The 27,036-nt window shown below is 42.3% G+C and overlaps 3 protein-coding genes across 4 annotated transcripts; 1 reads left to right on the forward strand and 2 right to left on the reverse strand.

Moving 5' to 3' along the window:
- The first annotated feature begins 71 nt into the window (after positions 1-71).
- LOC115736510 lies at positions 72-2,127 on the forward strand. Its single transcript, XM_030668236.2, has 4 exons — positions 72-313; positions 450-588; positions 1,050-1,183; positions 1,301-2,127. The coding sequence occupies exons 1-4, from the start codon at positions 147-149 to the stop codon at positions 1,884-1,886; spliced, it is 1,026 nt and encodes a 341-aa protein (XP_030524096.1). The 5' UTR covers positions 72-146; the 3' UTR covers positions 1,887-2,127.
- A 1,786-nt stretch (positions 2,128-3,913) lies between these two features.
- LOC115736508 (CBL-interacting serine/threonine-protein kinase 10-like) lies at positions 3,914-7,279 on the reverse strand. 2 transcript variants are annotated; one of them, XM_030668233.2, is made up of 2 exons: positions 7,160-7,279; positions 3,914-5,897 (listed from the first exon to the last, which is right to left on the reverse strand). In XM_030668233.2, exon 2 carries the CDS (start codon positions 5,501-5,503, stop codon positions 4,124-4,126), a length of 1,380 nt encoding a protein of 459 aa, XP_030524093.1. In that variant the 5' UTR covers positions 5,504-5,897; positions 7,160-7,279; the 3' UTR covers positions 3,914-4,123. The 2 variants fall into 2 exon arrangements, with proteins under 2 accessions (XP_030524093.1, XP_030524092.1); XM_030668232.2 differs by lacking the exon at positions 7,160-7,279 and adding an exon at positions 6,786-6,992.
- Positions 7,280-20,559: 13,280 nt separating this feature from the next.
- On the reverse strand, positions 20,560-23,201 carry LOC115736507 (protein NUCLEAR FUSION DEFECTIVE 4-like). Its single transcript, XM_048284190.1, has 2 exons — positions 21,534-23,201; positions 20,560-21,156 (listed from the first exon to the last, which is right to left on the reverse strand). Exons 1-2 carry the CDS (start codon positions 22,718-22,720, stop codon positions 20,730-20,732), a joined length of 1,614 nt encoding a protein of 537 aa, XP_048140147.1. The 5' UTR covers positions 22,721-23,201; the 3' UTR covers positions 20,560-20,729.
- Positions 23,202-27,036: the final 3,835 nt, after the last annotated feature.

Raw genomic sequence — 27,036 nt, forward strand, 5'->3', positions numbered from 1 at the left:
ACGCAAACAGTCCAGCCCAAACTCTGCTTAACTTCAACGGCAATTCAAAAAGTAGAAATCTCTTGGATTTGCCCTTTTTCTCCGGTATAATCAACGGTCGAATTGCAGCGACACAGACAAGCGCGCAGAGAGAGAGAGAGAGAGAGATGGGGAAGAGAAGGGGTCGATCGGAGAAGGTGGAAAACCTAGCCGCCAGATCGACGGAGATCGAAGAAGAAGAAGAAGAAGGAAAAGGAGATGGAGATGGAAAGTTCTTTGCGTGCTACCTCCTGGCCTCCCTCAGCCCTCGCCACAAAGGTCACACCTACATCGGGTACCAATCTCTTCTTCCTCTTCGTGGGTTCGGACTCCGATCCTGTACACTTTCGGTGACCGATCGTGGTCCGGTGACTGTTTGGATCTATTTCTTTTGTCAACGTCGAGCTGATCTTGAATTCTCGCTCGGACAGATTCACGGTGAACCCTAGACGGCGAATCAGGCAGCACAACGGGGAATTGATGTGCGGAGCGTGGAGGACCAAGAGAAAGCGACCCTGGGAAATGGTCTTCTGCATCTACGGCTTCCCCTCCCATGTCTCCGCTCTTCAGGTTCGGCTCCGCTCTCATCGCATGTTCCTTCCTACTTCTTCGCGCAAATTTCGCCTAGACTCAGTTCCAATTTCAACGGCAATTTTTTACAAGATTGTTTTGCAGAGCATGCGTCAATTAATCTCTGATTCGGACTGTTTCATGAGTTGACTCGTTGTGAAGGAATTACAATGTATCTGTAGTTTCTAAGTTGAGAGATCATCTTAATATGCAGGTCTAGACTTGCAAAAAGTTAACAATTTCAGAGTCTCGGTTCACTGTGTTTCTTCTCATGTCTCTGATGGTGACTTAAATTGGGTCGTCAATTTACAGTTTTTGTGGACTTTTGTAGCGTAATTCCCAAAAGGGTTGATTTTGCCGCTGTGGTTTTGCCTTTGAATGAAGCTCTAGCTGTAGTCACCATATGCTTTGAGGTAGTGTTCTTTGCCTGATGCATTCTGCTTTGATCGAGAAAACTACAGTTCGAATGGGCCTGGCAGCATCCAAGAGAATCCTTGGCCGTAAGGAAGGCAGCTTCAGAATTCAAATCCCTCTCTGGGATAGGCAACAAGATTAAACTGGCATACACAATGCTTAATCTCCCATCCTGGCAAAGGTACTTACCAGTGTTTCCTTTTTCTTCCCACTTAGGATTACCAGTATTGGTCCGTGTCCGTTGTTAGAGATCAGGTTGGTCTGCCTGGAACTTATGCATTCCTTCCCTGGAAACTAGTTTGAACATCAGAGTGAACTATTTTTCAACAAAATACACGGAGCATTCTGCTGGTTGCCTGAGTTTGCCCGAGCACATGAAGGTTCAGATTTGCCCCATGGATGAGCTCCCATGCTATTCTGACGGAATAGCAGTTTCGATGCCGGAAGGTGAATGGGAAGGCGAGGTGGAGGTTGATGACAAGGATTGCAATGCTCACAGATTGGAGGAGCAGTCAGTAAGAGACGAAACGATACATAATCTGAGCTACGACGAACCACCGGTACACCGGCCCATTTATGGAGAAGATTATGGGGTCGGCTTGTCTCCAGTTAGAGTACAATCTTCAGTCAACCCCTGCTCTTTTTACTCGGATGAAGGAAGGAGTGCCGAGTTAAATAAGCAGTTAGAAGGGAAATTGCCTGAGACATCTTCGACTGCTAATAACAGCCAAGAGACCACTAGATTTATTGCGGCTGAGGAAATAGAGATCGTAGAACTGTTCACCCCATCGCTGAATCCTACATCTTCTTCCGGTAAGAGGAGAAGGGTTTCTACCATTTGTCCCGAAATTATCGACTTGACTCAGTCTCCCATTTTTGTCTAATTATAGAGTGTAGGATGCTGTAGTTTTAACTTCAGAATAATGATGGAATCATCTGTAAGAAGGAAGTGCTATTGATTGCGTTTTAAAAAACTTGTGCGAAGTAGATCACTTCCGGTGATCAGATTCCTGTAAAGGCAATTAGTTTGCATTGTAGAGGATGAATAACTTGTTAACTTTGGGAGAAGTTGATGCAGCAGTAGTAGTCGGCAAATTTACGAAATACCCAAGCAAAGTGTTCGAATTTTGAGGGAAGAGTATGTGACGATGTCGTATATTGTTTTGTGTCGCGAGCACATCAAGTATTCTTTTTCATTGCACAAAAAATTGTGGTATTCGTTTTCATCTAACATAAAGAATCACTGTAATCAAATAATCCTTACAAATGGGCAAATTACCAAAAAAAAATTGAACTTATTGTAATTGTGCCAATTTAGTCTTAAACTTTTTTGTATTTGTGCCAATTCAGTTCTTCAAACCAACTTTGGTTGAAATTCGTTGATTTGGACGCCAACCGGCATTGATGTGGCCAATTTTCAATAATATTATAATATTGTTCGAATCTTTTTATTTTCTATTTTTTTCTTTCTCTTTTTCTTCGCTTCCATTTTTCTTCCTCCAATCGGTCGATGGAGCAAGAATCGGCCAAAGGCCAAAGCCAGCGAGGGCAAGCGACGACCTAGCCATGGCAAGGTCGCCTCGCGACGTTAAAGGCGAGCCGAACCTTGCCATGGCTAGGCGAGCTCGGCCTTGCCATGGCTAGTGAGGCCAACCTTACCCTCGTCGGCTCTACCTCGATGACCGACTGGAGGAAGAAGAAAGGAAAGAACAAAAGAAGAGAAAGAAAATAATAAAAGATAAAAAAAATTAAAAATTGTTAAAAATTGGCCACTTCAGTGCCGGCCAGCCAAAGTTGGGCAAAAGGATTGAATTGAAACAACACAAAAGATTTAAGATGATATTGGCACAATTACAATAGATTTAAGATATTTTTTATAATTGGCCCCTTGAGCTCATCATTTGGTTTAGCCCTCCCTACAAATCGATTATAGCTTTAAATTATTGTAAGTTTTTTTTTGGAATATAGCGGCCCCCTTTGCATGCTACTATAAAGGTCACCCTTTTCATGTTGTTATAAGGGTCCCTTTGCATGCTACTACTATAAGGGTCACCCTTTTCATGTTGTTATAAGGGTCACACAACCGCTACGAAATATTCGATTTGAGTCTTTAAAGGAATGAAGTATCAGAGTGGCCATAAATGCTTATGGGAAAACATAGTAGGCCTTGGGGCATTAGTTCATTAATTTTTTTAATCGAGTTAAGACTCACAGCTTGTGCATCCATAGACACAAGAAATTAAGTGCAATTGCATGGCCAACTATAGACCAATCCTCTGGCCAAAAGAACAAAAGAGCAGCCAAAAGAAAGAAAAGAAGTAAATTAAAACCATCCCCCAGTCCAAATTTCGACCTCAAAAGTCAAAACGTGATGCTCCTACAGTCCTTGAGAGGCTACAGTCCAATTTGCTGCCTCATCCCTAATGTGTTGTTGCGACACCACTACCGCCCTCTAAAATTATCTTGTCCTCTTGAAGACCTATTAATGCTGAGCTTAGGATTTAAGACATCCTTGTCCTGACCCAGGTTTGGGATTTGGGTAAAGAAAATAGAATAGGGCAAGAAGTGCATACTTGCACAAAGCGCCTTGCTTCAAGTGCTTATTCAGTTTACTTCTTCTTAAATATACCATGGATGGAGCGTGTGTGATCATGAGTCCTATGCTACTCAAACTTGGAAAGTCATGTACTGGCTCTTACAGAACCTGTGTATAAGATTTACAACAATGCCATTTGAACTTTTGCCCTGTTTCTTTCTTACGACATACCCTGGCCCGGTCGACATCAAAGGGCAGTCACCACTCAAGCTATCATAAGCTTTACATTTCATCGCCAATAGCACTTCAACAACTTTGTTCAGGTCACCATAAGCGACACCCAGATAAGGGAGTTTGCATGATGAAAACATGGTATACAACTTCAACAGTGTGCTTCAAGGCACATCTATGTGCATTATCATCTCTTCATCACAAAAGAGATTACACAAAATCGACATGCCCACTGTTGACCTAAGGCACGTGGTAAGTGAAGCAACGATACATACAGCAAAGGAAATCAAGTATATCTCATATACAAGAGCAAGCAAAAGCACAAGCAGAGAACCGGAGAAGTCAGTCAGGAACTCATCTAAAAATTGTTGCTGCAGCTGGTTCTGCATTTACTGTGGCTGTGGGTGTTTGCTCACCTTGCCACACCCAAACAATGTCTTCAAGAGCAGGTCTTATATCTTCTTTCATTGCCTTCTGATATTCCATCGTATCCCCGCTAGCTTTCTTAAGTTCGATCAAGTGAAAAGATGGGGTGATCTCAAAGATCTCCGCATCAATGCCAAGGATCCCCTTCCTACCTTCCTTGGTCCCTTCCAGTTTCAGCAAACCCGCGTCCTTCTTCATCACCTTCAGCCTAAAGCAGTTGGCAACTTCCTGTAGCTTAGACAAGATGACAGAAGCAGGTTGTCTAGAGGTGAATCTTTCCTCTCTTTTCGGGGAGAATTCCTCAAACAAGCCGGAAAGATCGAAGCCAGCAGAAAAAGAGATGATATCAAAAGCATTCAGATTTGGAGGTTTTTTATGCTCCGCCTTTGACTCGTTAGGAATACTGTTACTCTTACTCTCAGATGAACTAGAACTGCTTGACTGCGAGACATCCATGTCCCTGTTCTCCGTTTCCCGCATAATCTGTTTGTTGGAGATTAACCCTTTCCTAAACCAAGAACTTTCCTTTATCTTGGCTATGGAAATCCTTGTACTAGGGTCCGGATCTAATATTTTGCCTAGAAGGCGCCGAGCTTCGGGAGGGAACCAACTAGGGCATTTAAAATCTGCTCTGCCTATCTTCCTATACATCTCCATCAAATTTGAATCGTGAAAAGGAAGATAGCCTGCCAATAGAACATACAAGACCACCCCACATGACCAAATATCAGCTTTGGCCCCATCATAGCCTTTTTGGCGAATCACTTCAGGAGCCACATAAGCAGGAGTGCCACAAGTTGTATGGAGCAGCCCATCTTGGCGCTTGGATTCTGCAAGTGCACTTAATCCAAAATCAGACACCTTCAGATTGTCGTTCTCATCTAGGAGTAAATTCTCTGGCTTGATGTCTCGATGATAAACATTCCTACTGTGGCAAAAATCAACTGCATTCATAAGCTGTATGAAGAATTTCCTAGCGATATCCTCCTTCAGCTTTCCTTTAGCAACCTTATTAAAGAGCTCGCCACCTTTAGCATATTCCATGACAAAGTAAATTTTGCTCTTGGTGGCCATTACCTCATAAAGCTGCACAATGTGAGGGTGTTTAACAATTCTCATAACAGAGATTTCTCGCTTGATTTGATCCATCAGACCAACCTTCAAGATTTTTTCTTTGTCTATGACCTTAATAGCTACACTCTCGCTTGTCCGAAGACTTCTCCCATAGTAGACTTTCGCAAAGGTGCCTTGACCAAGAAGTCGTCCTAGTTCGTATCTTTGAGTCAATACACTGGGTTTATTTTCCATGCCAAATCAAGAAAAGAAAATATCTAAAAAGCAATGCTATGGTGCTGGAGTAAATATATTTTCAAGCTGCTTAACCGTCTCCACATAAATATTGCACTAGAACAACAGCCATTACATGACTACAGGATCCATTCTGAAGTTGAGGCAATAGATCTAAACGGTCGAGTGCCAAAACACCAGTCTCATCATGCATAAGTAAGGACAGCTTTCTTACTCTTCCAACCTCATCAACACTTGAGACAGAGTCTAATTCTGTTAGATACATCTTTCAGCATTCCCTACGTTCCCTGCTGAGCAAGATCTAGAGAGGCTTGAAAGATATTATCTAAAAAGAAAAAGCATTCAAGAGAGACTTGATAATTCGGTGAATGTTCAGACAAATGGATCCTCCAACCTGAATACAAAGACAGGAATGTTTACTAAACAATCAATAAAACAGCCTTTAGTACTTCATGGAACATAATTGGAAAACGGTATCAAATGTTCATTCTCGGAGAGCAAAGGTACTAAAAACCCAAATATTGTTGTTTGAACATCCACACAAACTATTATCACTTACAGTAGAGATCCCAATAAACAAGAAAGTAGAATTGGATAACTTCGCAGAGCAAATAGAAAATTAATGAGATCCCTCAGGGAATCATGACCACTTCTAGAGCAGAACTAGCTCAGAAACACTCCTACATACACTTAGAATTCAATTGTGCTGGCCGCGCATGCAGACTTTGCGTAGATATATGAAATAGAAGAGTAAAGAAAGGAAGCAACGATATGGACAGAATAAAGAATTCGTAAATAAATTGATCCAATCTACACAGCAGTTTCCAGGAACCATGTGAAGTCCAGCAGGAACAATAAACGATTGCACATCACAATAAACAGGTTAAGCAAACCATTGGTGCATCCGAGGTATAGGCCGAACGACAGCATAAGGTCTAGAAACAAAACGAATGCACCACCCAAAAAAAAAAATAAAAATAAAAACTTTTCCCTCCCTTTGCAACGACATGTGTAGCTTAAAAGATCATTGGAAACAATTCCAAGAAAAGGGTCAAAAGCTCATCAAACCGAATGAGAATCGTGGTCAAAGAGGAAACCAAAACAATGACCAAAGATGAACAGAAAAAGAAAGCAGATGTCTAACATTCATTGTACTCAGGGACAGGCCAGTCCTCGACCAGAAAGAACCCATTACCAACCTCCAGCTTGGGCTTACGTATATGTAAACGACTAACTCGAGTTTATCTACACCTAATACCAGATTAACTATGTCGATGATCACCTGGAAAAAAGAAATCACACGCACAAATTTTTTCCAAAGCTCTTGGCCCCCTAATCAGAAGTCGCAGATCACAAATCCGATCGGATCGAGCGGCGCCGACCTTGGGCGACTCCAGAGAATCACCGCCCAACAGCCACTCACAAAACGAAAAACCAAACATGTCTGGAACGACCCCATTACAGGAAAGAACGTAAAGCTTGCTACGTTTAACTTTCTTGGTTTCTGTTCTGGGTTATGGATTGGAAACGCTAGAAAGCTCCCGAGTCAATCAAACAAACAAACAAGAAGCAGAGCTCGGCCTCGACAAACACCAAGAGAAACCATGGGAGAGAACAAGTGGACAAGAGACGAAATAAACCTCAGGGCGATTTTACCTCTGGACCATGGTTCTTGTCGGAGACGAAGCTGCGAAAGGATCCAAAAACCGAACAGAGGAAAGAGAAAAATTCCCGAAGCTTTGTGCTGTTGCCTTATTATAATTAATTAGTTAATGATAAGTAAACGGAAAAGATGAAATAATTTCAGTGCCACGAATTTATCCGGGGAGGCCCGACAGAAAATTTATTTCGGTTCGGGATAGTTTCGGGGCCCCGATCCGACCCCACCAAGGCTGACGTAATAATCTCGCCCGTGAATTTTTAATTAGCGGAACAGAATTGCATTGGGTCGGGTCGGGTCGGGCCTTTTGGAGGTTGGGTCGGATTTGTAATTTTCACGAGGCCCCGTGGGCTGAAAATTGGATGAAAAATAACTATTTCCATTAGGCAAAACAAATTGGAAAAATAGCTGTTTATGCCTATGCCTATGGAACGATCATTCCATTTTTATTTGATTCCTTTCCGCGAAGCAAACGTTTAGAACCAAAAATTATTTTTCTATAACGCTCCGTTTATTTCTCGAAAAATGCATGATTCGAAAAATATCTCCCAAAATGATCTCTTGTATCACTTGAAATTATTGGTGAGTAAAAAATATTTTCATTATCAACAATAATTTATGTGTAAATATTTTTACAGACGATGAAAATATTTTTAATTCATTTATTTTTATAAGCTACACATGTGATTGTTTTGAGGAAAGTGTATTCCGGACATTCATTTTTCGTGAAACAAATGAAGCTTGAGTCTATTTTCGATCCGTATTTCCAGTGAAGAAGGGTTCAGAAAAAGTAGTGAACTAAGGAGAAAAAAATAACAAGCCATTAGAGATTTGATTACTTGTCAATCTATAAGAAAGCAAGGTTTGTTAATAAAGTAGTTGACTTACACGTGGCGCCGGTTTATTCCGAAAGCGTAAGAAGAAACCATTTTTGTGGTTAATCACAAGAAAAAAAAATCCATCTCTTAGCGATCCTAGTGAAGAGATGAGGGTTCTTGTGTGGGTGTGTTTGGGAAAGGATGCGTATCCTACACTACCTCCATCATACTGAAGGTGGAAAAGTTAACATGGTGAGCAAGCTTTTTAATCACAAATGTATGGATATCCAAAGTGAAGGGAATCGATCTCGATTATATACGCAGCGGATTACACGGAATTAACAAGCTCTAGGGTCATCTTGAATCACCGATCGGAGAAATACATAACGTAACGGACGTACCTAGTTTTTCGTAGATTAAGTGTCTAAAATGCAACGAGAGAATTCGTCCCGATATCACGTTCGGAAGAGGAGAAGAGAGAATCATCGTTGTCGTCCTCTCATTGTTATCTATTCTTTCGTTCTATTAAAGGAACTTGGCAGAGGGAGGAACTATAGATAAAAACACGAATATCACGTCGTTTCACGATGTTAATAACTCGCCTTATCAACGGTGAGCATGGGGGGTGGTTGCCTACATAGGCGGACCACCGTAAACCCCATGGACCCCAACACAAAGAATTTTTTTTTTAGTGGAAATTACAGTAAAAGTCGGCAAAAGTGAGGATTAATCAAGTCGTTTATCAAAATGATTAGTGGGTCTAAGGTCCCAATGTATATTATTGGCTGTCGGATTTATAGCACAAGTCCATACCTTGTTCAAAAACGAGTCAAGATTTGAGGCTCGAATCAACCCCTAGCCTAGGATCTTGGCTTGACCTCCGATCGAGTCATATCGATAACGCCTTTTGTGGGACTCTTTGAGGCTCGAACCAAGTCGCTTGATAAGCGGCTGGCCGGGAAAATTATAAAAAAAGTCATAATCTTATTGCGCTTTTATCTATTCAATTATAAACCTTTTAATTTTGCTAATTAAATTTTAAATCTTTTTACTTTTTTGCCGATTGAATCATATCGGCAAGAAATCGCTAGCCATCCTATGTGGCACGACCGGCATTGACAGGGACGCTATTTAATAATAGTTTGATATTATTTCGAGTTTTTCATTATTTTCTTACTTTTCCTTTTTTTTTTTTCTCAGCGGCTGACAAGGACCGGAATGCCTTGCCGATTATGGGAGAGCATCACCGGCCTCACCCAATTCTTAGCAAGGCCATCGCGGCCGCGGGCGAGGAAGCCTTGTCCTGTAAGGACCAGTGCTTCTATTACTGTCTTATTGGGCGTCAAATTTTTGCCACATGTCCAACAAGGAACGCATTAAGAAAATTTCTCTCTCTCTCTCTCTAACACGATCTTTCTTCCCATCCCGAAGGCGGCGAGTCGAGACTTGAGGCTCAAGCCCAACCCTCATACCTTGGCTAGACCTTAGATCAATTTGGATCGATGCCGATGGCAGGTTTAGCTTCACTCTTTGAGGTGCATGGCTACCCTCCACACCAAGTTTCCTTTGAAAACATCATTCTCATCTCCTATCGTGTCGCCTTTTCATTTTCTTTTTTTGTCCTTCATTTTCTGTACTATGTGTTGCTAGTGTCTTGAAAATGGAAATACTCCTAATTAGATTTATGTTGACGAGTGCTCTACCAAGATCTTATCGCAAAGTTACCAATACTAAATCATGAACAATCGTAATGGGGCCTTAAGAATCGGTCAAAAAGTCCGATCTCGGCCGGGAGATTATAGGATGTTGCCTATTAACGAATTTGTGAATGTTGGCTTCCGTTAGATTTCAATGTTAGCGTATGAGATTAGGCAAATTATCTCCGATCGTGTTCCGAGATTGTCTGATTTAATTGTGCCTACCATTTGCATGCTTTTTAACCATGGACAATTTGATATGTCCACTAATCTGAACAACGTACGAGTTTCTAGACAATTATGAGGGTTAAAAAAAAAAAAACACTCAGGAAATTCTATGATTTTAAACATTGGGCTTCGTTGTCCGATGAAGTGGGCTTTTCAAATCGATGAGTGTTGGAAGTGATTTGTCAACATGCATTCATCGACCAAAACACCCAAGTTCCATTTACAAATAGCCCATCACTATTCTAACATTTTACAACTTTGGGGCTGGGCTTACTCTTTTTCATTAATGGATTTTGGATCGTCGTGGGACGCCATCTCGATCAATATCGATAGAAATGTATTCTCGATATTATTATTTGCAATTTGATATCGAGATTATAATCACTTGAAATTTATGAGTATATCCTTTCTTTCACATTATAAAACTTTTATGATATCTCGAGAGAACAATCCTCTTGAAAAGGGCTATTCCTAATCTTAGTTAACTTAAGTCGTGCCGTGGTGCGCTCGTTAGATTAAGACTTGAATTAGAAGCATGTGTATATGGTCTCTCGATAGAACAGTCCATCGTCCTTAAAATATTATTGAAAATTATCCAAATCGGCGTCGGTCTGCATCCATGTTAACGCCAACCGGTTAAAATTAGTCGGATGGACAGTATTGGTATAAATACAAGAGATTTATGACTGAATTGGCACAAAAAAAAAGGTTTAGGACTGAATATGTAAAATTAAAAAAGGTTTAGGACTGAATTGGTAAAATGTAACAGGTTCATGTCATTTCTGACAATTTTCTCCCACGTAATTTTTTAACTGAGGAAAAAATAGATGGGCTTTGCATCATTTTTCAAATGTTGACGAAGAAGACGGCACGAAAAAAAAAAAACGAAAAAAAGAAACTAAAACTAAAGCTACCGCAAAGAGTCAAAAACACTCATTCGAGAAGGGGGAAAAAGGAAAAACGCCCCGTGCAAAAAAAATTGAACGACAAGGAAAGAAAGCAAAAATTCGGCCGGAGGGGGCGAGGCAATGATTGCATCATGCTAACGTCAGCAAGCCGCTTTAAATTCCTCATCTGTCATCCGTTAGTTACTTTATAGGTTGGGATTGCATTAACGTTGCGATCTATCTTCAATTCTTCATTTTTTTTAACTTGTCACTTGAATATGTTTTTTTTTTTTGGTCGATTACTTGACTATGTTTTTTTCTTTTTTTGTAGCAGCATTACTTATTCTTTTTTTTTTTTGGGTCGGAAAAACAACGTTACTTGACTATGTTCATTAGTAGCAAAAACATCCCCAAGCATTTATAAAGTTACGTAGGTTGTGTATGGTAATGTTTCGTTCCTCGAGAACATATTTGAAACATAAACATTTTTTTGTATTTCTATTTCTCGCTCTTGTTTTCGAGAATAGAAACGTGTTTGGCAAGTATAAAAAAAAAAAAATTTCACCAAAATGAAGGATCTGCAACCGACGGTGGCCTACCAGCTGGGGTCGGCGGCAGGAGGCGACCGGCGGTGGCTCGCGTCGAGCAACGGGCGGTGGGGGCAGAGGCTGGCGGGGGGCGACGGTGGGTGGTCGGGGACCTGGGACAAGCGGCGTCGGTCACTTCAACTCCTCGCCGACAATGGTGGGAGGTGGTGGCTTGCACAAGCTTGCTCTCGAGTTGTTTCTAAAAAGTGTTTTAAAATCCAAAAATAATTTTTTTTTGTTTCTCATTTTTGCTCTAGAAGTGTTTTTGTTTTTCAAAAGTGTTCTCGGAATACTTTTAGAATAATTTTTTACTATACGCGTTTTTATTTTCAAAGTATTATGAGAATATTTTGAGAACGGAAATACTTTTTCTGGGGTGTTACCGTAAAGATCCTTAAGATCTAGCTTAAATCTACTAGACTATTTGCATAACTATTTAAAGCTAGCACAACTTTTTTGGAGAAAAATCAATAAGCGCATGCACCGGCCCGCGACGTGCAAGACCCCCAAAAAAAAAAGTTGATATGCTCACACGAATTTTTGACTCGTCTTTTTGGACTCGTCAGTGGATTCAAAGTCCGATTTCTCCACTCCGGGGCCCACGAAAATGAAGCTTTAAAAAGTAAAGTAAGATGGTCTTTTGGGGCGGGGGACAGTTTACGGTCGATGACCCTTCGGTCACCGTTCAACGAGATCGGGTCGATCACACGCGAGGAAGATGGTGATGGCGATGGTGATGGTGAGCTCATCAGACGTCAACCTCCGCTCCACAATATCAAAGTTTCTTCGCGGCAGCCGCCCACCCTCCGTCCACTTCGCCGCTGCCACACTTCTACATTTCCTCGATCGGTTTTACATTAGTACCTGTTTAATTCTAAATTTTTTTGCCACGATACCAATTGAGTCCATCCGGCTAGTTTTGACCGAAAATCATTGATGTGAATGCTGATTATCTTATGTGGCACAACCGGCGCCGACATATGCATATTTTTTTAACTATATTTTGATTGGTTTTTATTTAATTTTTCTTTTCTTTTATGCGTTTTGTTTTTTTTTTTTTCTAGGCTAGCAACCGCTGCCGGCGTAACCTCACCGACTCTAGGCGAGAGCCACAATGCCTCGTTGGCCACTAGGGCGAGGAATCGCATGGCCCCTCGCCTAGACCTGGCAAGGACCGCGACGCCCAGGTCAAGCAGCCTTGTCTCGATCCGGCGAGGGCGTCCAGGCCATTGCCCATGGCTAGCGAGGGTTGGCCGGTGGCTCGTGACTTAAGGTCACATGCACAGATCGAAATACTATCGCAAGACGTTTCGCTGACCTAATAGATCTCTATGGCTGTACCCTTGGATCATTAGAAAAGCACATCCACCTTCTTCAATTCCACATTAAACGGAAAAGACATTAAGACTCTTTACGTTTCGCGAAAAATAAATATTTGTAAGATATTTTCCCGAAAATGACCACTTGTATTTCTTATAAAAATAAATGAAAAATATTTTCATCATCTATCAAAATATTTAAGCATAAATTATGTTGCCGGAACATATTTTGTATGACTAATTATTTCGAGCAATCATTTAATGTATCATTCGTTTCTTTTCGCAACAAACGAAGCTTAAAAGTCAGTATACACTCTAATGACATAAGCAGGAACAAACGGTAGGTGAACGCCGGGTGACAAGTATCCAACATTTTCCGGTTGTTCTGATAGCTTTCCACCTCCATGGACGAACAATAGTGGAACCACCCAACATAGACTTCTCCATTTCACCACCTAAAAAAAAACAACAACAATAACAACAGCAACACATAAACTTCTCTGGAACAAACAAACGAGACTTGCCCATGAAGCATAGTCTCGACACAGAAAACTCCGCCCTAGGTCGGACGTGCGGGACGTCCTTTGTAAGCTTATATTACAAATCTAGAACATGGGTAGCGACTTCATGTCACGGCCTCATAGGAGAAGGGGAAAAGTATTAAAAAAATTTATCTATATCGTAGTCGATCGCATTTTATAAAATAGCCGGCATCCATTACATTAGTGATTTCTGATCAAAATTGATCGGATGGGCTCGATTTGATAACAATGTAAAGAATTAAACCGATCGAATTGAAAGGCTTCGTGTCATTTTTTTTTAAAAGGAGGAGTGATCTGTGATTCTAGTTTGAAGAGGGTTCGAGAATGTTTCAAGGACTTAGCTTTCGGGCAAGACAGGGGACATGTGTCATTTGTCTGTCCATTCCACTGTCAGCGCCGTGAAAGGAATGTGGAGGCAACCATTGACCTCACACGTCTTTTGTCCATATGCTTCTGTTTTTGTTTTTTGTTTTTTTTTTCAAAAAACAAAAGTCGACCCGTTCAAGGGAGCAGCATCACTTGACGTTCCAAACCTGCAAAGAAATATCTGTCAACACGTTTATGTAGTTACAAAGAAATAAGCGATAAATCATCCTGCTCGTACTTTATTAAGTAAGTTTTTTTTTTCCCTATATTATAGATCATATTAGAGAGTGGGACGATGTATAATCACATAGACGCGTAAGGCCACGTCCCTCCAATCACACCGATTATCGTATGTTGTATCATTAATATCATGAGATTTTGTAAGATCGCCTTCAATTATTGTAAAAGCTTAAGAAAAAAGTCCTCAGTTCGAATCTCTTCGAGCCTCATTTGTCTCCCCCAAATTAGATATTTCCAAGCTTAGTACCGGCAAAAGGATCAAATTAAACGCGAAAGGGAGTGACAAATTATTACAATATAAAACCACGCTTTCATCTAATAGTTTAAACTCATAAAATCTCGCAAATACGATTGATGCATATGTTTTTCCATTTAATGACATGGTGCCGCTCTGATTAATACCCCTATGTTCGAAAACCGGCCATTGAACTTGTGTTTTTTTGACTCAGTGAAATAAGATATGCCAATTTCTCGCTCAATAATAATAGGAAAAGGAGTACATGCTAACTTGTACGGAAGAACCTAATGAATGTGCTCGGTTTAGGTACTTTCCCTTCATACATTTTGAATGAACCTTGTGCATCCGTCCTTACAAGACTAAAGCTAGGACCGTCCCAAGTAAGCAAGGACGTCCACCAAATGACCAACGTCGTACTATAAAACCCCATCCTCATGCACTTCCCGTCGCCGCACCACTGCGTACCCTAGAATAAAGGACCAGATCGGGATTTTACGGTTCATGCCGAAGTTCTAGGTCAGGAAGAGCTCGTTGGTGGTCGTCTCAGAGATGGACGTGATGGCCCCGGTACAGATGCCGACGATGGCAGTGCTCACGCAGAGCGCCGCCGTGGCAGGGCTGAGGGGACATGAATGCCGCCATCGGTGCTGGTCTCGACACTGCGTGATTCCTCCCAAAAAAATTGGGTTGAAAAGAGATTCTTCGCTTAGCGACTTAAACTTTTGGGCCATGCCTCCAAGTCTCAGGACGTTTAAGAATTTTGTCCTCAAGTTTGCGTCCATTCACATGTAGGAACGTTGATCCTCCCTCCAACATCAAAACAAAAGAGCCTTGCCTTTTTCACCTGAGAGTGGACGGACCAACTGCAAGAAAGCGACATAAAGAGGACGAATTTCTTCGAGTGATGTAACGTAGTATCATCCGATGCAAGCGCATACGTAAGGGCAGCATCTTACGGTCGACGATGCCGTAAACGATATCTTTTCCTCGTATGCATATAAACATCATAATCAGAACGTGCCTAACATCGGGTTGTTTTCTTGTTGCTCGATGGAAAAGGGGGAGGAAAAAAAAAAAAAACAGGAAAGTGGTATTTAGACGGTGGTCCGTTGATTACCTACCTTTGTTCCATCGTGCCTTCAGAGCGCCCTAGCGTATTGGTTTTTGGACAGGCTGATGGGAAAATTTGATTATCGATAAAGATATGAGTAGTAATCTATAGTTCTATGATGCTTTGATGTGTGATGACGTCCTTAAGGTATGAGAAAATTGTCCAAAATTGTCCAGAAAATTCTAAACCAATTATGCGTCAATCAATTCAGTCATAAAATTTTCGATTGTGTCAATTTGGTCCTAATCTTTTTTACAGCTTAACATTCCAATCCTATAGTCCTAAACCTTATGATGATTTATAAATTTGGTCCTAAACCTTTTAACGATTTGCCAATTTATTCTTGTGGGCAATTTTGCTCGAAAATCATTGATGTGTCGGTCTAGTCGGTGTCGGCCGTTAGTGACCTCGCCCTCTCCAAATCTGGCAAGGGTCGAGCCTTGCTAGGGCGGGGGTGAGGTTGACCTCACCCAACAACGGCGAAGGTTAAGCCTCACCAAATTTGAAGAGGTCGAGCCTCGCCGGTGGCAAGGCGAGGTCAACCTCGTATGCCTAGCCAAGTGCGTTCAAGGTTCACCCTCACCAATGGTCGGCGAGGTTGACCTTGCCTCGGGCTGGTCGTCGCCCATCGCCGAGGCCCGGCAACCGACAAGAGGAAGAAGGAAACAAAAATAGAAAGAAAGGAAAAAAAATGCAAAACGCTTTGCGCACATTAGTGCCAACTGTCACCCGGTCATACCACATAGGATGATCAACACTTCTTGGACAATCAAATAAGAGATTTTTGATCAAAATTAGCCGGAAGGACTAAATTGGCAAATTGTTAAAAGATTGAAAACTAAATTGGTTTCAAAAAAAGTTTAGGACTGAACTAGCCACCATAGAATACTTTTTGATTTTTTGGACAATTTTCTCTATAAATCTTTGATGTTTTAATGCGTGATGATGATCATTGTCCTTAAGGTATTAATTGAACCCACTATTATTTTGGATCTAACTCTTGTCAATGTATAAGAAGTGTTTTCAATGTGAAGAGCATATATCAAGGGACTTGTTCGTGAATTACATCCTAGAGCAATCCGTGAGTATCGAAGCCAATAAATTTTGTGGTAACATTATTAATTCCTTTACAAGATTGATATATTATTTCACGGGAAACTATTGTGCTAAATACTGTGTGAATTATTGGATGTAATTGGGAGCTGGAAAACACTAGAGTGTTTAAATGACTCGTGTGTGATTGTAATTTCCATTGCATTACTTGACCTATAATGGGATCGTCTGCTAGTCTCCCCGTAAACGTAGTCATAACAACCGAATTATGCAATTCTGGTGTTCAATTTATTTTCTTATTTTGTTTATTTATCGGCAATCGTTTATTTTCAATAACAATAGATATCAAAGCCAAGTTTGGTGGAGAGGAAGCAAATCGATAGCAATAGAAAAAGGAAAAGTACAAATCAACAAATTTGATAGAAAGGATTTTGGTTTCTGAAATATGCATATTGATGATTATCTTTATTAAACGAATTTGTACTTACCCCTATTTGTAAAGAAGCCAGAGTTGGTGAAGCAAATTGGTTGGGAATTATTGGATAGATAAGCGTTTGGCGTTATTCAGCTAGTGTTGGCTTGTATTGTTGCGTTTGACATTGTGAAGAAGAAGATCACTAAGACGGCCGGTATTCATGTTAGCGATTTCTAGTCAAAATTGATTGGAAAAACTCCATTAGCAAATCGTCAAAACGTTTAGTACATAATTGACGAAATTAAATGATTTATGATTAAGTTGGCCGTCATACAATGGATTTAGGACTTCGTTTGGATTTTTCCGTATATTAGACGACGGTTGTTGAAAGTAACTGTCAACACGTATAAATCAAATATAACACCCCATTTCATTAGTAGCCCATCATTGAACCAACATTTTACAAGTTTGGGCAAGGAGGCTCGGCTTGCCATTTTGTTTTCCCTCTCTCTCATGAGATTTTGAATCCATGACGCGAATCCATGAAATGTCAAAGCTTTAATTTGAAGTAAGTACCATCCCTAAAATGTGTGTATTTCTTCGATTTCCAAAATCTCTCAAAAGTGTTTTTTCTAACTTTAGTTAACTTAATTGGAACTCGAGACCCAAATGCGAGACATGTTTCCTTGTTCTCTCGAGAGCACAATCCTTTTCCATGATTGTTATTTCTAATTTTAGTTAACTTAAGTAACGTCCTCGAGACACTAGTTAAAATGAGTCTCGGATGCGAAACAGGTGTATCTAATCTCTCGCTAGAACGATCCACTGCCCTTAAAATATTGTACTTACACTCAATGATTGACTCGGGTGTGGAGACCTAACTATTTAGAATTCCCCGCAACATTCCGTAAACGTCATGAATTGGTTAAGTCCGAGTTCTTGATTCGTGTAGACAACCCCGATCCATAATAGTTTGCCTCCGGATCAAAATTTTCGAAAATCCTCCGATACCCAATCAAGTGCGCTCGTGACATGTGTCTTTTTCTCTAATTCAATGATGGCGGATCCCGAAGATGAGAACTTATTATCGGGAACTAGTTGAAATCATGCCGAAAACGTGAATTTCAATTTCACTATCATTATGAAGTGAGAAAAACTAGACGGGCTTCGCATCATTTTTCAAATTTTGACAAAGAAGACGAGACAAGAAAAAAAAAATAATTAAATCCACTGAAAGGAGTCAAAGCCTCGTTCACGACAAGAAAATGTCCCGTTCGCCCTCCCCAGGGTGAGTCGATGCAATCGTCATACTGACGTCAGACGGCTACATTAAACATCGCACCTGCCATATGTTGCTCACTTTTAATGTCGGAATCCCCCGGAAAAAAGGGACCCACTTGATGAGATATTTTTTTGCTGTGATTTATCTTCAATTTTTTTTTCCCCTCATTTGTACTCGAAACTCGACTATATTTATTGGCAAAAACACCCTAAAGTATTCACGTAGGTCCTTAAGATCTATCTTCAATCTGCTAAAATATTTTTCTTAACTGTTTAAAGCTAATTTATTAGCTTTTCTAGTTTGAGCAAAATCAGTGACTTTCATTAAAATTGAATCGAAAGACGGTGGAAACACGTGTACTTGAAGGAACCCGTCATCAATGCGATCAACCAATCACTGTGGTCCAAATTTTTATCAAGATATTTTTTTTATTTCTTTTTAAAAATCGGGAGTTTAGTGCTCGATCGTGGATGATTAAGCAGATAAGAGACTTAGATAAAAAGAACGAGACTTTAATGCTTGATCGTGGTTATTTCATGAATATAGTTCTGAACCGCATTCAAATTTGTGGGGTCTCATCACGTACGGTGATTCCTATCTATTGCATTACCCATTTCAGTCCATTCGAACAGTTTCTCGTTTCGGCCGCGGAGTCTTTGCCTCCCTCCATCGGGATCGCATCGGCACGGAGCGCGTGCACCGGCCATTAGGGTTATGAACTAAAAGTCGGTCGACAGATAGACGAAGTTTGACTCAACTTTAAGACTCGTGAAGAGCAAGTTCGAGAAATGAGTGCGTAATCAAACTACTGTTTCTCCATTACCGGGTCAATGAAGTTAGATTCCTTCGTCCTTCACACCCAACATTCTACAGGGAAAGATCGGTTTAAAGAGGGAGACCAAGACCCACTTTTTGAAGAGTCTTATGATTGAAGGCAAACCGGATCCGAAAGCTCGGAATCAGATCATATGAGACGTCGACCGCGTAGAAAAGACATCGACCTCCACCCGGCAACATTAAGCTTCTTCACAAACACGGCAACCGCCTGCCTTCGCACGTCGGCCGTCTCATGTTTTTGCTGTCTTGTCAATTCGACGGGCAATAGTGAGAAGTTATCGGAACATAGTTCATGGGGGTAGCGGCAGCGACGGCGACGATTCTGCCATGATCAACTGAAATTACAAATTTAGGTTAAAAAGTTCTCTCATGCCCAAGCGCCGCATTGCATCCAATCGATGTTCATCAATGTCGTCAAATAATCTCTCAAGTGTATTCCTCACACAACTCTCAAATAGGAACCCTAGAAAACACTCGAAACGCCCTGTACGAATGACGTGGTTTGGTAGGGTCTAAGGGGATTCTCAATTCACGATATCATATGTCACTTGTTCAGATCCCACTAACTACATGAAAACTATCATGAGCCAGGACCGCCGGTACAGACCAAAGTCCTGTCGCATGGTATTTTATAGATATTTAGATAGCTAGATCTCTGTAATCGTCTTCCTGGATTATTGCGAAAGCACCGTAATCTCGTTCAGCTCCACATTCGACGGAAAGACATTGAAAATTCACTCCACACTCCGACAGAAAATAGGCAGGAATAAATGGTGGGCAAATGCCACCATGACCAGACGAACCGTCCGACGTTTCTGGTCGCTCTGCCAACCTCCCACCTCTGCTGACGAATAATGGCGGAACCACCCACCATAAATTTCTTTCGGCTCCAAAGAACGAAGAGTAGGCGCAGGAAACTCTTCCTTACGCCGGTGGTACGTCACGTCCTTCGTAAGCTAAACGTTCCATGTCTGCAACATGGACGGCTTTCATCATATCTACAGCAGAAGTGGTTTTGCCATCCTTAGTTTGAACAGGCTTTGCGTCTGTTGCACAAAGTCTACTACACCTATTAATTAGTTCTTGGAGGACATGGCCGGTTCGTTCTCGATGACATCGGCCAGTCCAACCGCATTCTTAGCGGAGTGAAAGGAATGTGAAGGCACACAGTGACCTCACAAGTCACAGGTCCTGACCCCATGTCCTTTCTCCGAGATGCTTTCCTGACAGCCGTCAGGACTGTACAATCTCAACTGTAGACCCACATACCTTCAATACATGTTTTGCATAAAGTATCGTGTGGTCAGAAATAATTGATAATACTATTAAACTGTCAGGCTAGTAAATTTCTAAAGAATAATTGTTCTGTTCAAATTAGCAGCAGCATCCAAAAAACAATACTTAACGGGCAAGGAGATCGGTTAATACCCAAATTAACAAAAAGTGAAAATTTCCCTTGCTCTCACGGGTGGAAATCGATCGATCGTGTCATCCGATATATCCAATCATTTTTGTTTTACGGATGTGGGTGTGAGGTATAAGTGCAAATAATTATCTCTCGACAAGTGAGTGTAGTCAAAACGAAATGAATGATATACCATCTTGCTCATAATTTATTATGTGGGTTTTTTAATGAAGCTGGATTCGCACTAAGCATCTTAACTGTTTTGTGTATAATCATATGGACGGATAAGATCACATGCCTGTTCTTTCAAATCGAGTATCTTATGTCGCGTCGTTTTAGTTAATACAAATCACCAGATATGTTTTTCTTTCGATGAACTTGTACATGGGACTTGGTGAAATATGAAATGCTGATTCCTCGCTCAATAAGCCTATATTCATGTACAGGAATATTTTCTTCCTTGAACAAAAATACTTCGCTAAATGAAAGAAAAGGAGTGTGTCCTAACTCTTATGGAAGAGTGAATTTGCTGAGTTAGCTACTACCTCTCTATATTTCTCGAATAGAACTTTCGCGTACGTGCGTGCAAGACTAAAGCTAGGGCAGTCCCGAGTAAGCAAAGAGACCCCCAGACCACGAACGTCGTGCTGTAACAGTCCATTCCCATGCACTTCGCGTCGCCGCCTCGCCGGCGGCGGTAGAGCAGCGCCGCGCCGTACCCAAAGACGAAGGACCCGATTGGGATGTTGGTGACCACGACGTTGTGGTTCACGCCAAAGTTCTTGGTCCCGAAGAGCTCGGTGGTGGTGGACACAGAGATGGACGTGATGGCCCCAGTGCAGACGCCGATGATGGCAGTGCTCACGTAGAGCGCCGCCGGGGCGTGGTTGAGGAGCAGGAAGTAGGCGCCGACCATGGGCGCCATCAATGCCGCCATTGCTGCCGGCCTCGACACCACGTACCTCCTCCTGAAAAAAAAAACAGGTAGAAAAGAAACGGTTCACTTAATGACTTCCAACTTTTGGACCACGACTTAAAGTCTTAGGACGTTCAAGAACGTTGTCCCGAAAGCTTGTGTCCTTTCACATGTAGGCGGAACATTGATCCTCGCTCCACAATTGGAACGAAAGGACCAACTTTTTTTCACCTAAAAGTGGACGCACAGAATGCAAGAAAGCGACATACATAAGACGAATTTCTTGGAGCAATGCAAATATTAGGTCATCCGATGCAAGCAAGACATTTACGTTCAAATTCCACGGTTGCTCTTGCTCGTTCACTTAGCTAACAATTTAACAACAGTAATTGAAGCACTTAACAATGGGGAAATCACGGTCTTAAGTACCTTTCGAAGAGGTAGTCGAAGAGAGACGGGATCAACCGGCCGAAGAACCCGAACGACGACGAGAGCGAGACCAGCGACGGCGTCTTTGAGGTCCCCCGGGACTCGGCGATCTGCCCCAGGTTGTTGAGGAACACGATCCCGAGCGTCGCCCCAAACAGGTACACAAAGAAGTAGAGCCAGAACTCGACCCGCGTCACCATCGCTCTGGCTCCAACCTCCTCTCTCGCGCTATTAATTGCCACTTCCTCGCCTGTGGGAACCACAGCAACCGCCTCTTCTTGGTTGCCAACCTGGGGATGGGCCTCCCACTGGAGCCCGCCCTCGTCTCCGCCGTGCTTGCCGTTCTCTTGCTCGGTCACGACGATGTCGTGTACCCTCTTCTCGTTGTGGGCGAGGACGTGCTTGACGCCTTCCGCGAGCGGTATAATGATGGGGATCAGGAGGAAGATGCCCATGCCCATTGCATTGTACACTGCCGGTATAGCTCCCGACACCGACCCCATACTACTCACCACCGCGAAGATTCCAGTTGCGATCGTTATGATGAATAGGATTATGAACCCGCCGTGCGCATTTTTGCCTGCCCCCGGGCCGTCCGCATTGACGACTCTAACAAAAGGCGCGGTGGCTAGCGACACGGCCATTGGCAGGACTGAATTGAGAAGCAGATATGCTTCAGCTCTAGCTCCAGTCCCGGCGTGCCGCGTCGCGGCGTCAACTACATCCGTGTAGAAGCTGGCGCTCAGCCCTTGGTAGCTGGTGGTGAGCCCGATAGCCACCTGGCGGTGGAGCGGGAAGTTGCGGATGGCGACCACGTAGCACACCGTGTTGATCCAGCAGATGCTGTTCCCGGCGAGGACGGCGAGGAGGAACATCCCGGGGTACGAGACAGAGGCGACCTTGCCGGCCACGAAGAGGTACTGGACGCCGTTCCCAACGAGCCCGAGCAACGCGCCGACGAGGAGGACGAGCCAGAGCGGGAGGTGTGCCGCGGCGAGGCCCGAGAACCACCCCAAGAGCTTGCCGGCGTCGGAGGCGAAGGCGAGGTTGTTGAGCTGGACCTGGGAGATGTTGAGCATCTGCTTGAGCTGCGACGAGTAGGCCGGGAAGTTGGTGTTCGTCCCGGCGATGGTCTGGAGCCAGATCAAGGCCACGAGGCTGAGCCACCGGGCCAGCGATGGAGGCATCGTTCTCGCTTAACACTTGCTCCAAGCGTGTTGCGTGCCTACCGTCTTATAATAGGTACAGAGAAAGAGGAAAAGATCATCGATGACAAGAATTACGTACAAGGCTTGTGAGGCGGAGATGAAGGTGGTGGGAGAGACAAACAAGGGAGGCTGTAGCCAGCGATTGGCGAGGTAGTCTTGTCAATGGAGGAGGTGTCGCTTTTTGCCCGACTTGTGGCTGTGCTCGAGACAATGTGGTCAATCGGAGGCCATCACCTTCGAGCCCTATTAATGGCGATTCCGCTGAGGTGGGCGTGTTCTGCGAATCCAACCAAGGGTTAAATAGATCTCTCTCTCTCTCTCTCTCTCTCTCTCTCTCTCTCTCTCACCGTCTTCGGGGCTGGTGGTGGGGTTGGGTCGATCGAGCGTGGAACGCGGGGTTCGTGGTGTGAACGATGGAAGTAGGGTTGTGTGCGCCTGTGCGAGGGGGTTCCACTTCAACCCAAGAAGCTGCTCGTCTTGGGGAGAGCTTTTTTTGTGGCAAGTCTTAGTCCTGGGGGGTTCAGTTGAGGAAACGAAGTCTCGAGAGCTTGTGCTCCAAGGTCTATGTCTCGTATCCGCATAATTTGCGGAGAAACGCTTCTCTAACAAGATGCGATGTCCGATAATATAATCTCAACCGTAGATCTATATATTATCCTTGCGTGATTTTGTATAATGCACTAATTGATTGGGAGATCGTGTGATCAGAAACAATTGACGATCTTGTCGGATAGTCGGGCTACCAGCTTCCTAATTTATTTGCCTAATTCTATCGAAAATAACTTGGTTTACCCAACTGTTGTAGCGAAATATAACAGATTAATACCACGATAAATCTCAAACTGGTACCCTTACGATAAATCTATCCAAAACTAAATATTCGATCACAAAAAACTCCAAATTAGTACACTTGTAATAAATTTTGTCGCAAACTAATTTTCTTACCATAAAAAATCACAAACTGGTAAACTTGTGATAAATTTACCACGATAAACTCCGAGCTAGTATACCTATAACAAACGGAGGGTAAAAGCCCCAAAGTGGTACACTCGTTAATTGTTACGTGCCATCCAACGCAGCGATTCGACGGTGAAATTTAACGGAAACTATCGGAAGGATAAATTTATCACAATTATACCAATTAGAGGTTTTTTATGGTAAAAAAATTAGTATCAGTTTAGAGTTTTTCGTGATATTAACAAAATATAATCTTTGGTCGCACATAAGACTACAAAACCATCTACAATATATATATATATATATATATATATATATATATGGTTACCTATTTGAGAGCGCGTCGCGGTACATAAATTTGTCGTTTCCCTACAAAACCTTTTTCTTTCCCCTAAAGCGTCTTTAGAAGTCTTCCACTCCAAATGTAAAAACCATCGTGAGACACGAAAAGGGTGGAAAAGGAGAAGTTTCGGAGGATGTCTCGCTACGAGCTTCTGAACCTTCAGGTAAATAATCGCACCGCGTCGGCGTCGTCGCGAAATTTCGCCCTATGCGAGGTGGTTCGTGAAAGCAGAAGCTCTCGTCCGTCGGCGAAATGACCCTCGTTTGCCGAAGTCAAGAACCGTGTATGTGTCGGCGCCTGATCCGTGCATCCTTACGTTAAGGAGCGGAGCACGCTCTATGAGGAATGTTTCAATTTCGAAAAAAATGTTAGTTACCACGATTTCCGAAAAGAGAGTGAATGATTAAAGCGGTAAATGTTTCCTTCATTTGTTCTTGGTCATCGAAACACTTGGGCGACCTATCACATGCGTTAGGTCCACTTCTGCTTTCAAGATATTCACTCTTGCCGAATGCCCACCTGAATTTAGGTACCCCAGCAATAGAATGGATCGGCTTCTGATTACTACTGAGTCCACCCGAATTTAGTGCGTGAAATTATTATCTAAGGGTGCATGAATTTTGAAAAATATTTTCTTAAAAATAATCGGTTATATCGCTCGTAGAAATGAATGAGCAAAAAGAAATTTCGCCGTTCACGAAATTTCTCCGTCCAAAATAGAGACGAAATTTTGCCGTCCACGAAAATGCTCAAATAAAAATTATTATTGTTAATCAAATGTTTTCGTTGGTTGATTATTTTAAATGATGCGAGCGATTATTTTTCGCTAAATAAATGGAGCCTAATCCATCCAGTGATTTAATTTTTCATGCATCATTGCGATTTATTTTTTCGATGTGTGAGCAAAATGTTTGCTATAACAACGCAGCTTGATTAGGCTTTAGCGAATCTCGATTTGTGATCCGGCCCGTACAAACCGCACTCTCAAAAGCAAGAATAAACAAGTAAATACAATGACATTAGAAGTGATGGGGGCAAGGAGATCACATCAATTATGACGTCATGAGTGAGATATGGCGGACGAGATGGCTGCTCTTGCGGTCCACGAGGGCCTGGCTCACGGGATGATGGCGTGGCGCCGCGCGGTGGTGGACGTAATCGGACGGCTGGACGGTTCAATCTTAGCCTCAGGCATTTTAATCAAGACACGCGAAAATTCTCCCTTTCTTTCTCTTACAACCGAATGTGCACGCACTGCGCATTTAAAGAACGTGATCTCCAATTCGATTATGAATAGAAGAGGTCCGTCATGATTTGAACACGAACTTCCGTTACATATATAATTAGATAAGTTTAACCGTTTTTATTCATTTCGAACTCATTAACGAGATATAAAAAGCGATCAAAACATTTGGACGAGATTTACTTATGGTACTTGTTAGGGAGATTCGATCTTTCTGCTACATTTCATTATAAGAATGTCGTTGTCTTTTCTTCCAACTAATTTGGATTGAATGCGCTATAACTCAACCTGAGCTTAGAGCCAAAAAAGAAGAAGAAGGAAAACAAATCCCGTTAGAAATGTCTGGTTGTGTGACGTTCCTCGGTTGAATTTTGGGTAATTAATGTCAATTTTGTCCTTGAGCATTTCTCCTTGGCACTCTTTATCAAAGGTTAGACACACGAAGATGGCAAGGGGTAATGGCCAATTTGCATAATCTGCACTCAATTAAGAGCAAAAAAAAAAAAAAAGTCAGAACGGGTTTGCCTTTCATCACCCATCTTTATGGGCAAAATAGGAAATATAAAAAATCAGGTGAAGTTGTGTTTTCATCTTCATGGTATAGATATAGAACATCATCATGATCATCTCATCCCCCGAGGAAAGACTACTCTCTAAAAGCTAACATGAAGTGGATGAAAGCCTTAATTACAGCATACAGCCCTTCATGGACTCTGTCCCCCTTGTCTCTAGTTTGACAACCTTATTGCATTACAACCCCCCAACATTAAATTCACTTCAAGCTTAGTAGTTAACTGAATCTGCAAGGACCCAATTCGATCCACTTGAGCCGACCTAACGATTAATAGAAGGAAGAATCACAAAAAAAAGTCATAAACCCGTTGCAATTATGTGAAGTCAGTTATGAACCTTTATTTTTGTGTCAACTAAATCATAAATATTTTGTATTTGTGCCAATTTAGTTCATCCGGCTAATGACATGGCTAAACCGGCACTAACGTGCACAATGTTTAATATCATTTTAGTATTTTTTTTCGATTTTTTTATTTTCTCTTTCCTTTTTTTCTTTTTTCTTCCTCCAGCTGGTCGCCGAGTCCAGTGACCACCCAAAGGCGAGGACCGGCAAGGTTGAGCCCCCTCCGGCCACCGGTGAGGACGAGCCTCACCCCCCTTGGCGAAGCCAACCTCGCATCCACCGGGAGAGGCTCACCCTCGCTAGTGGCCGATGGGGTCGAGGTACGCCTTGCCGGTATCCGATCGGCTAGAGGAAAAAGGAAGAAAAAAAATAAAAGAAAGATAAAAAATAAAAAAGGATAAGATTTAATAAAAGATTGAAAAAGAATGTTATACAAAAATGTCCACGTCAACACCGTCCATGCCTCATCAACATCGGCCACACCACATCAGCAATTTTCGAGCAAAATTTGCCGGATGGGCTGAATTGACATAAATACGAAAGGTTTATGACTCAATTGGAAAAAAAAAAAACTTAGGATTAAATTAGCATAATTATAATAGTTTTATGACGTTTTTGATAATTATGTTAGGATGAGTCGCACGTATGAATCAAGCCACAAGTGCTCTCCCATCTCACATGGGCCTTTGGGTGGCTACAATTTATAGCACTTACATCCCGTCCGTGTCGGCATGTTGGTCCATGACGGCACTAGGAAGGTAGGAACTAATTCTGGAGGTTGCCTCTGAGGATTCAAGAGGCGGCTCCTTCAGCTTACCACACACCTTAATACAACG

Source organism: Rhodamnia argentea, chromosome 8 (genome assembly GCF_020921035.1).
Source record: "Rhodamnia argentea isolate NSW1041297 chromosome 8, ASM2092103v1, whole genome shotgun sequence".
Taxonomy (NCBI): Eukaryota; Viridiplantae; Streptophyta; class Magnoliopsida; order Myrtales; family Myrtaceae; genus Rhodamnia; species Rhodamnia argentea.

What these genes read in the sequence shown, in the direction of transcription:
- LOC115736510 (XM_030668236.2), top strand. Translation starts at nt 147, where the DNA reads ATGGGGAAGAGAAGGGGTCGATCGGAGAAGGTGGAAAACCTAGCCGCC. An exon ending in CCCATGTCTCCGCTCTTCAG is followed by an intron (nt 589 to 1,049) that starts GTTCGGCTCCGC and finishes AGAAAACTACAG; the next exon opens with TTCGAATGGGCCTGGCAGCA. An exon ending in AATCTCCCATCCTGGCAAAG is followed by an intron (nt 1,184 to 1,300) that starts GTACTTACCAGT and finishes CCTGGAAACTAG; the next exon opens with TTTGAACATCAGAGTGAACT.
- LOC115736508 (XM_030668233.2), bottom strand. Translation starts at nt 5,503, where the DNA reads ATGGAAAATAAACCCAGTGTATTGACTCAAAGATACGAACTAGGACGA.
- LOC115736507 (XM_048284190.1), bottom strand. Translation starts at nt 22,720, where the DNA reads ATGCCTCCATCGCTGGCCCGGTGGCTCAGCCTCGTGGCCTTGATCTGG. An exon ending in TTCGACTACCTCTTCGAAAG is followed by an intron (nt 21,157 to 21,533) that starts GTACTTAAGACC and finishes TTTTTTTTTCAG; the next exon opens with GAGGAGGTACGTGGTGTCGA.